The following is a 12521-nucleotide window of genomic DNA, read 5'->3' on the forward strand; positions in this document are numbered from 1 at the left end:
TTTCTCATCTGAGTTTCCAAGAACTGACTCCCTGGTGGTGCTACAGACAGACAGTTGTGCAGCTCAGATCCAGATGTGCCCCCTACCCCCGCCCTGTGGCTACCGTGGGCCCCTTCAGTTGTGTAGGGGTGAAGTTCTTTGTTGCTTAAAATCAACTTTATTGGTTTTATTGGTACGAAGGGCTGGCTTCATGGGTGTGTGGCCTGTGCAGTCACCCAGGGTCCAGGCTCAGGAGAGCCCCTCACTTGGCTTAAAGCTCTGCTGTCATCATTTTGAAATTCTTAATAATGTATGAAAAGGTGGGCTTGCTAATTATACAGCTGGTCTTGCCTGGACTATTCTGAATGTCTGACAGGTAGACACATAAATAATTTTATAAATTTGAATTTTTATAAATTGTTGATAGAGTATTTTGTAGTTCTAGGAAAAAAATCTACTGTAAACAGTTTCATCATCTCTTAGTAACAACAATCTTCTGTAATCTCTCTAATTAGGATCAGAAGTCAAATGAAATTTCTAAAGAGATGAATTACAGAAATCCGGCTGAAACTGAAGACCATACAGATAAGTCGGCACTGTATGAGCGTATCCTGTAGCTTCTATCTTCTGGCTTGCTTAAGGTATTTGCCCAAACTGAGCCCAACATCACTAGCAGGTAGAAAGGTTACTCCTGGAACCAGCAGACAGTCAGAAAGAAATCACAAGTCCTGGGAAACCAAGAGTGCCTTCTCCAGGGACAGTTTTCTCTCCTTCTTGCCTTGGAAAGCTAAGTTATGGCATGATGCCTAGTCAACCTTAATTCAGATGAATATTGTCTCATAATTATTTTTAAACCCATAATTCTAATTTTTTAAATAAGATGTGCTTGCAGTTGGACCACATTCAGAAATACCGAATAACCTAAATTAGTCTTAAAAAGCTTTATGTTTTTTTTCTTTCCTCAAATAGAGGTTCTTCTGGGATCAGCTTTAATGAATAGAGGAGAATAATGCATAATTAGCATATCAGTTGTTTAACACATTCAGGAGAATAGCCTTCTTAAGCACTTTAAGGAATGTATGTGTATAAAAACTCACTGAGCTATGTTTATGGTTTTAATGTGTTCAATAAAACACTTTTTCATGGATTCCTCAAAGCTCAGTTTTTATCCAGCTTGTGTCTGTATTTTCATAAATTGTGAATTTGAGGGCTCCAAAATAAAGAGGCTTTTCTAATAAATAAAGACATTCGGTGGGAACACTTCACAATCCTCAATAATAACCAGAATAGGTTATTATTGTCTGCTTTTTGCCTTTTTTAGTTCAAGATAGCTTCATGAACCGGGGCCTACTTTTAATTGTTATTTGTTTTTAGTCTCAAAAGTGAAAAAATCATGCTTTGACTGTTTGGTGCATATCAAGTTAGAAAAGAAACCAATGATGCTTTTGACCTCCTCAGCCAGCCCGTCCTCCTCTCTCTGCCACTGCTTCATTCCTTCCTGGCAGCAGAGAACCGGCTAGGCCTGGCCCTCATGCGAAGTCTCCTCCCAGGACTTGTGTTTCAGTGATGGGCAGGGATGGAAGAGACACCCTTGACACCTTGTTCTCTTCCATCTTCTGCTCATATTCAATCTATCTCCAAGTCCTATCAATTTTCCTGACCAACACTACTCAGATGCACCCACTCCCTCCAGCTCCACCAGCTCTATCCCTGTCCAAGCTTTGATAGCCTCATATGCTCAGACTTCCTGCCGCCATCTTGTTTCCTAAGCCATCCTCCACACACCAGCCAGGACAATCCTCTTAAAACATAAACCTGATCACATGACTTGCCAGCTTAAAACCACCCTTCAATGCCTCCTCATTTACCTTGAGATAAAAAGCAAAGCCATAAAAATGAGTTTTCTGGTCTTGCAGGTCCAAACTTGCCTCGCCCTCCCCTCTCCCTCTTTCACTGTGGCCCAGCTACACAGGCTTTCTTTGGCCTCCTTAAGATTGTCAGTTTCCCTCACCGCCAGGCCTTTGCATTTGCTTTTCTTCTTCAGGGGATGTTCTTCCCACAAAATCTCCCCTCTTCCTTACCTTCCTCACACTTTCAAGAATTCATAACCAAATATTGAGTTAGTTACACAGCAGTCTGACTAACATTGGTATCCCCTTCTAGACTGCAAGCTTTGCATGGTCATGCTCTCCCCGGGAGCTCAAGCTCCGGGCCTAGGCTGCTAACGTTGGAGGTCAGAGATGCTCCCATATCCCGCACCCACTCACCGCACTCATGAGCGAGTCCAGGACACTGACTGCAAATGCTGTCCCGCATGCAAATGGCTGCGTGAGGTACAGTTCTGTGTCGGGATCGTCATCATCGTCTTGGTCCAAAAACTGAACATTAGTATCGTTCACTAGAAAAAGTGTAAAATGAGAATTAGCTCCAAAGACCATACACAAACAGTGAAGCCAGAGAAAGAGCAGGCTACTGGTTTAGCAACACTGAAGTCACTGAAAAAGAAAGAAAAGCATGGGAGAAGCTGTAAATGAATCTTGGGGTGGGAGCCAGCAGACTCAATGGACTGCTTCTACGTGATTGTTCAAGCTTCTCAGGCCTGGAGAGCAATGAGTTCAAGCAGCCTTGCTCCCTGGCAGGCCGCCGGAGAACTGCTGGACAGTGCTGGTCAGTCCTTTGGTATAGTTTTAGAATCATGACCGAAGAACACCCTGAAGTGTTTTTCGGTAGCCAAGTCCTTTGAGAGATGAACATATTTCAAGGATGAGTAGCCATGAGTAGCCATGCTGGGATGCTAAGTTTAGCCACAGGAAAAGAAAGCAATTTATTAAGACTGAAGAGCGATAGACTGGGAACACGGCAAAGGCACATAGCAAGGAATTCACCTGCAGGCAGGACCTAGCCCGCCGGGGGTCAGCCTGGGTAGAGCCTGGTGTCCCTAGCCCTGAATCTAGGCACACACTGACAGGCCCTGTCTGACAGACCGTGACCCCAGGTGGGATGGATTCCTGGCTGTCTCCAGCTGCTTGCTGATACAGACTTGCTGTGCATTCCGAGTTGCGTGGGGACGCCCACGTTCTCCCTTTCCCCTTCTAAACAGCTCAATCTTTTATGTGCTTCAGCTAAAGTAGATGCAGCATTTGATGCTGTAGTTCATTTCCATCTGAGGATTCCTCAAGGACTCCTCCGGCAGGCACGTGCAGACTGATTGGCTGTGTCACTGAGATGTCTTTAACTTATTAAAAATTAAATGACAAATTAATTTCCATTCCCATCTTGGCTTCAGAAATTATCAGTTTTGCAGAGCAAGTAATAGGGAAGAAAGTGTGGGGTGGGGGAGGAGATGAGCGCTCATGATTTCTGGAATAATTATGGTGCTTTTAGGAAAAGAATAGATGAGGTTTCCTTTTTTTTGATTCCTTTCTAAATGTATCAGTTGCTAATTCTCTTTCCTAGAGTTATTGTTCTAATTTTTTTTCCTGAAAGTTACTTTTTGGGTAACTTTTTTTAACTTTTGTTTGTTTATCGTATGAGGCAGAATAAATGATAATAGGCTAAGAGGCTAGGCATGGAATTATTTTTAAGTGACACCATCTTGTTTCCCTACAGAAAAATTTTAATGGGGGAACATTTTTGCTCAGCAACACTTGAATTACAGGCTAGTGGGTTAAGGTGCAAAATGCAAGATCTGACAAGTCAGCTTTGAATCTGGGCTCTGTATAAACCCTGTACAAGCAAGGCACTTCATCATTCCACGGCGTAGTTTGTCTGTCTGTAAAATGGGAGAAATAATAGCAGCTCTCATGAGGTTGGCAGGAGGCTCCTATAAGATTGTGTTTGGTGAGCCTGGCCCAGGACCTTGATAGACATCAGCTGCTCTCAGGATTGCCTTTCTGAGTCAATGTTCTGTCCACCTCACTACATTATGAAAATTCCCAGCTTCCCTCTGCCTCTCTCAGAAGCAAGAAAGACCTTGCTGAGAGACCCTACTGGGGCCATATGGTAGCTTTTCCTCTCTTCCCTCCATTTACCCAAAAGTATCTTGGAGGCTACAGTATAGACTTCTTGCTTTGTGGATCAGAAATATGAACTCTGGACAATACTCAGAGGAGTGTGGTTTCAATTACTTAGAATAGCCAAGGACAGCATGTGCACTGACACTCCAAAAGCTATAGCATCTGTTACCTCTTTTCAAGACCACGGGGAACGGGAGGTACTAGACTTGGAGGGGATGTGGCCACAAGTAGGGAGACACGAGTAGATTGTCAGCGAGCCAGGCATTTCAGTCATTGGGAAAGAGCTCCAGGGCAGGAACCAGGGTTCCCTGAAAATCCTGTGTTTTGTTCTGGGATAGTCTCAGAGGGAGAGCAGACAGTGTTATCCAAAGCCTATTTCACAGAACAGTCATTATGTGGATGCTAAGAGGGACTTTTTTAAAATCCCTCCCCAAATGTTGTACAGTTTCCTAGAACTGGAAAGCAGGTGAAATAGCTTTAAACAAATTTCCTTCTTGCGGAACTTCTGGGAGCCTTCAATCCACTAACATCAACTGAAACTCTCCAAGTGGGTGAAGACTGGAATACACTACACAGTTTTAAAAACGTGTTTGGTGCTAGCATCCCCTGTGCTTTTTAGAAGGCATTCTACTGGTTGGCATATGTGGAACGTGACTCAGAACATGAAGGTAAATAGTAGATATGTGTGGGGACGCAGGGAGGCCAAGTGATTGGTGGATGATGGTGTACTTGCAAACGTGGTATGAGCACTAGGAAAACAAGGCTTAAGGCAGAAGGTAAGGATGATGTGAACACACGGAAGGTTCTCTGAGCTCCCAGAAGAGATCTGGTGAGGAACAAAGGCTCAGGAGATTCCATTATGCTAACTGAATGCCTGCATTGTTGCCTCCGATTTGGGCCACCCAGCCTTTTCTTTTCTCTCCTACTAATCACAAATAAAGATATCCTAGTTAGCTGGCGGCACATGAATTCCAAACAGAAAAAGAAATTCCTGGCAGTGATGATTTTGAAGTGCCACTAAAGGTTTCTGAGATGGAGATATCTGGATGAATTTTCCAACCTGCCGTCCCGGCTGCACACGCTCTCTGGGTCTCTTACAACCCTATGGTTCTGAGAAGAGCAATCCCGAAACACAGGCTTTTAGCCAACTTCTCTAAACATGAAAAAGACACCTCTCCTACTGTTGGAAACAGAAAATAGTGCAATCCTCCTTGACCTGAGTGAATTTGTCCTGATAAATAGCTACGTCTCCAATAATGCAGTGCTGAATGGTGGACAATTTATTCCTTAGTTTCCAGACACCTCACAAGCAAGATTACTGTGTTAAAAGCCTGCTCTCTTATTTTGAAATATATTTGGGGGCCACGAGAATGGCATGTTCGTTTCATTCGTGAGTCATTCGAAGGCAGGTGCTCCCCACCTCTCTATCCACCCCTCTGCAGAGCGGCACATTTGCTGTCTCTATTTAGAAGATCAATCCCCAGTTCTGAGACCTGCTGCTGATGGGTGCCTTTTACAGAGTTATTAACCAAGTCATGGGGAAGTGTGAAGGGCCTGACAAATGTGGTCACGACCAGAACCCTTCATCTTCCCGGTGAGTCCACTCTGAATCTCCCTGAGGCTCTGGGCCAGGCCGGATGGGGGTGAGAGAGCAGGACTGTGCCTCAGTGGTGGCTCACCTCAGCCTTGGCACCCTTCTTGAAATCTTGCCTTTTGTAAGAAAAGGTCCCCTGGGAGCTGGCTGCTTTTTATGGTTTCAGAACCAGAGGTTCTGAGAAAAGGCCTTGTGGTGGGGGGGTGGGGGGGGGGGAAGGCAAATAAAGTCAGAATAAAGGAAAATAAACAGCTGGAGGGAAGGCTCCGTCTTAGGTTTCTTATCTTAAAATTTTTATATTTCTCCTTTGGCTTCCTCTGAGAGCTGTGAAGACATGTCAGTCAAACTGACAGTATGTTGGAAGAGGAATATGAGGGAGAAGGCGGAGAAGCAGGGGGACACATGGAAAAGAAAAAAAAGGAAAAAAAAAAAAGGCCCAGGCCACAGAAAATGAATTAGAGCAAAGATGCTTTGGAAACAACTGCCAGGTCAGATGGGTGTGATCAAAGGTTTACTGATGCTGTGTGGGGAAAAAAATCATTAAGAAAGGCCAGAACAAGACAGTCGATTCCAACCAGAGCCACAAATAAAACACATTCAAAGCAGTGCCATGGGGTAGTCTTTCTGTTACAGCCGGTGAAATAAAAAAACAAGCCGATGATAGTTGGAAACACCAACCACGGAACAAAAGGAGATACTGATGTGAAGGAAAACAGTGCTTCTTACCCAGTTCAGTTATCATTAGAATGTGCGTCCCACTGTTTTTTTCCTGATTGACTGATACCAAAGGCAACTTGCCAGGTTTAGCTAATTGGATACAGCATTTAAGGGTTGGGGAAAGGGAGTGGAGGAAAGTACAGAAAAAGAAGAGAGTGAGGGAATAACAGAGGAAACATTGTAACGTAAAGAGACCCAGCACCTTAGGTGGTTAGTATTGTCTTGGGGGGAAGACACCACTCAGCAGTTTTGTAAATTCACAAATGGTAGGAAAAACTGTCACAGCCAGGTTAAAAGTTGGGTTCCACTGGCCAATAATCATGGCCCTCCAAACCCCATCCTACTTTAGGCCTGAGTGACATTCACTGCAAATGACCTTTAGCTGAGAAGTTCAACCAGGATAGATTAAATGGAGGGTTATTACACATTAGCCCAACGCCTCCACCCAGTTCTCAAAATGGGTTTGGCTTAGTCCTGAGGCTTTGTACCTCAGTGGGAGGGCTCTGATTGTAGGAGCTGTCTTGAGGTGCTTCCAATGAAAATCACCAGGCAGAGTCCATGGATTATGCCTTTCCTCCTTTCCTCCTCCTTCCCTAATTTATGCCCCAATCTCAAATCCGTCATCTCAAGCTGCTTTGAGAATAGTGACCAGCACGAAGGAAACTGTCTATTCTTCTCAGAGGAAAGATAGATCAGTTTTCCTTTTGGTAATCTGTCACATTGCTACTCATACCTTTCTCCACCTCCCCCCAAACAAACCCTACTAGAGCCCACTATGCTGAAGGAGCTAAGAAATAGGACAACTTCCTCATATCCTACATGGTTGGAAAAGAGTACAAAAAAATCTACCCAAAGCTGACTTTCACCCCTACCTAGTTCAGTGATGATAGGGATGTTGACCCCAGTCGTGATGGATGGTTGGCGTAACATCCCGTGCACTGGGCTGTTATCTGGAGAGGATCTGTCCATTCCTGGAGGTGTGAACCCTAGTGAAAAAGAAAGAGAAGGAAGAAAAGTCAGAGACATGGGAAGCTTGGGAATAATATGAATATTATATATATACATAATAAAAAAAGTAGCTTATGTTTTATTTACAGGTCAACAATTAGCATTCCCAGGATAAGCTCTGATGTGTTGCTTTCATGAAGCACAAAGTAGGAGGCCATTATAAATAATTCTAACCTGCCTTATAGTTCCCGAAAAATGAGTCTCGACACCAATTACTGATCTTGCTCATAGATTTTTGTTCCCCTCTCCCTCTAGGCAGACAAGAAGACTGTACTCTGTGCTTCTGTGTGACACAGGAGATGCTTTGGCCCATGAAAAGTGAACAGAACAATGTACACCATCACTTCTGTTACAAATATTTGACTTGACTTTCTGCCTCTTTTTCCAGACTGTGGCAACCATGGGAATATGGGTTACTATGGAGATGAAGGCTGGGCAGCAGCCCTGGACAGTAACCTAGACCCAAAAGCATTCGGAGTGAGTGAAAAGGTGATCTGTGTTGCTTTAAGACACCAGGGTTTGTGTGGTTGTTGTTACCACAGCATAACCTAACCTATCCTGACTATTATCTTAAACCAACTGATTACTTATTCTCTTGCCAGTGAGTGACTCAAGCCAGGGTTTTTGATAGGTTCTGGCCAAAGGGAAATGGGAGGAAATTTGTCGGGGACTTTTAGGAAGTGTTTCTTTGCTATTAAAAAGAGTCACATACAAAGAGATTCTCTTTTAATTCACTAGACATTGCTCTGGTACCTGTAGTGCCTAGAACTATGGCAGCCATCTTGCAACAAGGATGGGCACCAGCTGAGGACCAACTAAATGACATTGGCTGAACTGAATGATGGACAGCCTTAATGATAGAAAGAAATATCCTTGAGTTCCCAAATTAACCAGCCCTAGAGCCAAAACCAATTGACCTCAGGATTCTTACTACGTGAGACTTTATACACAGTATATACAAATGAGATTTTAATATACAATATGATGAGATTATGTATACATTTTATATATAATAATTATATATAATATGTATGTGTGTGTATATATATACATATATATATGTATACACACACACACACATATATATATATATATATATATATATATATATATATATAATTTCTTATGGTAAAATATCCTGAGGTAGGATAGATTGGTTTTGTACACACACACACACACACACACACACACACAATTTAAGATCCTGACTTTCTTATAACATTTTCTTTTCTTTAGTTTACTTCATTGTAAGAATATAGTACATAAGACACATAACATACCAAATGTAGGTTAATCGATTATTTATGCTATCAGTAAGGCTTTCAGTCACCAGTAGGCTATTAGTAGTTAAGTTTTTGGGGACTCCAAAGTTACACATGGATTTTCAACTGTGCAGGAGGGCTGGCACCCCTAAACTTCCTTCATTGTTCAAAGGTCAATTGTACATATTTTTCCTTTTTGTTTAAGCCAAAAATGAGGAATTTGGTTTTGTTTTGTTTTTACTTGCAGCTGAAATCATCCTGACTGCTGCATATGCCACGAGCTTATAGTGGACCCTTGAACCTCCCAGCGTGCCTAACACAGACTTCATAAGGTAAACATGGGCATAGTAAATTGGAAAGTAGCCTACTTGGTTTCTGATTTTTGCAGTTTGAGCTTCTCAGACCCAAATCCCGAGTACATACAAGAATGAGCCTGGCCTAACCATAAGTTCAAATTTAGTGAGGGTGAGAAATCATCCCAGCTAGGCTTAATGGCTGCCTCTTTAAGGATGTGCATAGAGACCTATAAACCTGAGACATTTATTTACCTCAATATATTCATTTGGTGAAAATTAATTTTATCAAGTAAAACACCTGGTAAGTGGTACCAAGAGCTCCATGCTGGTTGTTGAGACCCAATCTCCTCCCCAACCTTACAGGACAGGCAGATAGACGTTCACATTTTCTTTGGTTTCTCTTCTTTGCCCTTGGTGGATTGGCTATACAGACTTATCAATGAATTAGGGGCTTATAGATACAGAGTCACTTGCTAAGTTCCCAAGGACAAAATTCCAAAAAGATTGTGTGGCAACATGCCCAACTTACTCTCCAGGAACGTAGCAAGGTTGGATTCACTCTGGTTTATGGTATGTGTGAAGCTCTATCTATCAGGAATGAAATGACAGGTGCTCAATAATTGCCTGTTGTTTTGGAGGTGCATAATGCATGAAATGCCAGAAAAATATGAAAGGGTTTTTTCCTATTTTCTGCTCGCTCGTGTATAAATTTTATACTATGGAATGCCATACTTTCAGAAGGAAAAAAAAAGTTTTATTTACTCTTCATTCTCTGATTGCACTTAATTTTATTCTTTGTGTTGATAGACTGTGCACAGGGGAAGTAATTTCAAATGACAATGCAGTGTCCATCTTTCTAAACTTTGGAATGCGTGTTTTTCAGCCAACCGCATCACCGAGAACATGCATTTTAAAGGCTAGCTGTTTTCTTCCCCAGAATAGCGACGGGGAAAACTAAACTGTTTTCATCAGAAGTTTCATTCAAAAGCATGAAAAACTGCAAGTGGCAGCTGTGCGGATTCAGTGGATGTGACGTTTTTGAATTTCTTCAACTTGACAAGTAAACACTTTAAATCGGTAATGCTATATGCATAATACATGGCCTGTATTTTGACATCCATCATCAAATGCTGACTTGAGAAAATACGGGTTTGTACGTCAAGGAATAGCACCCATAAAACAGGGAGAAATGCAGGTCACACGGTATTAGGAAAAGTGTATTTCATTACAGAACCCGCAACAAGCCAAAGCATCCTTTTATTTTATCTTATTTAAAGATTCCATTTTCAGCTGTGAAAAGACTCAACTCCTTTGCATGAAACCTTCATTTAGAAATGACATGCTTGCCTCATAGGCCTATTCCATTTTGCTTTCATATTCCATTTTCCCCTTCAGTCGCCAAGCCTGGTTCCATTAGCATCTGCAACTGACAAACTATGGTGGGTGTCCAAAGACATCTCTCCATTAAAAGTCCTTCTCTCTCCTATGCATAACCCCAAGAGCAGGGTGCTTTTGTTGGCAAGAAAACTTCAGTAATGATAATGTCTCTTTTTCTTTTGCTAGTTTTCTAGCCACACATTTTTGAAAGCAAAAAGCAAAGACAAAAGAAACAGATTTCATCTTTTTCCTGTTCCTTTCCTGTAGAGTTGTGTTGAAGATAAACAGAATTCGTTAACATTGTTCTCTCAGAGGTCCTAATATGGGAAAATTGTGGTTTGAAATGGCAGGACTGACCCAGATTCCCTAAATGACCTTGGAGAAAAGAGTAATTCAGGCACCTTCCTTCAGAAGAGATGAGGCAATCTGGCCCTTAATGACATTTGATGGCATCTACCCTATTCATCATAGCAGCAGTTGATAAAGGGACAGGTCCAAATTGTGTCCACGTTTCTTGATTGTCTTGCTCCCCACCATTACTGTTTGCTGCAGTGGATACATCTTTGGTTGGACTTGAAGTCTCTCTCCATAAAACAGTGCTCCAGTTATGCATGTGAACGTGCTGGCACATGGAACCTACTCCAGGGATCATAATCTACACCTGGAGAAGAGTGAAACTGGCAAACTCTCCTTTCATTAGTTAAACTAACACTTGCGAAATTAATTTTAGAAACCAGCACTTATTTTGCCAGAAGAGGTGACTAAGAATATTGGCATCAGAGAGATAGGATGAGAAGTTCTCAACCAGGAAAGGATTCGAGTTCAATCACCTACAGCCCATGCTCTTACCAAGATGGTCTTCTGATTCTTTAGATGTGCCCCCATTCTCTCTGTTAAGCATGGACACAAGAGGCAAGTTTGAGGCTACAAATGACTTCCAAAGATTACCTGATCTCCTAAAATTGAAGGCCCTTCCCCATTCTAATCCTCAGGGCCGGATGTAAGGGCCTTATGTTACCTTTCCATTCTTTTGGCATTAGGCATAAATGGGACAAACATTGCCCCTCTGCTAAACACGCTCACTTCACATGCTGTATGAGAACTTTAGGACAGAGACTGGGTTTTCCATCTTTTTAAAACTTTCCCAGATCAAGCCATACAGAGAAAGACAGATACCATATGTATTCACTCTTATGTGGATCCTGAGAAACTTAACAGGAACCCATGGGGGAGGGGAAGGAAAAAAAAAAGAGGTTAGAGTGGGAGAGAGCCAAAGCATAAGAGACTCTTAAAAACTGAGAACAAACTGAGGGTTGATGGGGGGGGGGGAGGGGAGGGTAGGTGATGGGTATTGAAGAGGGCATCTTTTGGGATGAGCACTGGGTGTTGTATGGAAACCAATTTGACAATAAATTTCATATATTAAAATAAATAAATAAATAAAACTTTCCCAGATCGTCTTTGGAATTCCCGGCCTGTAGACAAGAAACAGTGTGGAATAGTTAGAAGTATGGACTTTGAAGTCAGATGTCTTGGGTTCAAGTACTGACTCATCTACTTATGAGCCACATAACTGTGAGCATAGCTCTGACTCTCTGTAAGCCTCTGTTTCATTGTATATACACTGGAAGTGTCTCCTACATAGGACAATTAGAAGGATAAAATGAAATAGTGTATTAAAAACATTTAGTATAATGTCTAGTATAAAGCAAGTACTCAAACACTGGACAACTGATGTTACTGTTTCACTGGGTACACAATAAATATTTGTGGATAGGTGCAGCATCCATTGCCACTTGTTCCCTATGGATAAAGAATTGAGGAAGGTTTGACATATTTTCTAGAAAGAATTTTCACATAGAGAAAACCATAGAAAAGTAAAGGGAAGGCAATGAGCAGTGTGAATACATTTTGGTAGAAATAATCAGATGAATTCAGTGATAAAAATGAATTCCAATATATCTAAGGAATGAAGATTTTGTGTATGGATGGTTAGGATTTTTTTTATTTTTTATTTAAAAAAAATTTTTTTGTTAACGTTTATTCATTTTTGAGAGACAGAGCATGAGTGGGGGAGGGGCAGAGAGAGAGGGAGACACAGAATCTGAAGCAGGCTCCAGGTTCTGAGCTGTCAGCACAGAGCTCGATGCGGGGCTCCAACTCACGAACTGCGAGATCATGACCTGACCGAAGTCGGATGCTCAACCGACTGAGCCACCCAGGCACCCTGGTTAGGATTTTTTTTTAAGTATGGGGAAAACTGGGGGCCAGT

At 42.1% G+C, this 12521-nt stretch overlaps 1 protein-coding gene across 7 annotated transcripts in view; it reads right to left on the bottom strand.

Annotated features, from left to right (window-relative positions):
- KCNMA1 (potassium calcium-activated channel subfamily M alpha 1) overlaps positions 1-12521 on the bottom strand; it is a 726630-nt gene that overhangs the window by 32574 nt on the left and 681535 nt on the right. For all 7 annotated transcript variants that reach the window (XM_042961232.1, XM_042961231.1, XM_042961233.1 and 4 more), the window contains 2 exons: positions 7179-7292; positions 2247-2377 (listed from right to left, as the gene is read on the bottom strand). In XM_042961232.1, the coding sequence (XP_042817166.1) occupies positions 2247-2377; positions 7179-7292 (245 nt within the window). The remainder of the gene's footprint in view (positions 1-2246; positions 2378-7178; positions 7293-12521) is intronic.

Source organism: Panthera tigris, chromosome D2 (assembly GCF_018350195.1).
Source record: "Panthera tigris isolate Pti1 chromosome D2, P.tigris_Pti1_mat1.1, whole genome shotgun sequence".
NCBI classification, from domain to species: domain Eukaryota; kingdom Metazoa; phylum Chordata; class Mammalia; order Carnivora; family Felidae; genus Panthera; species Panthera tigris.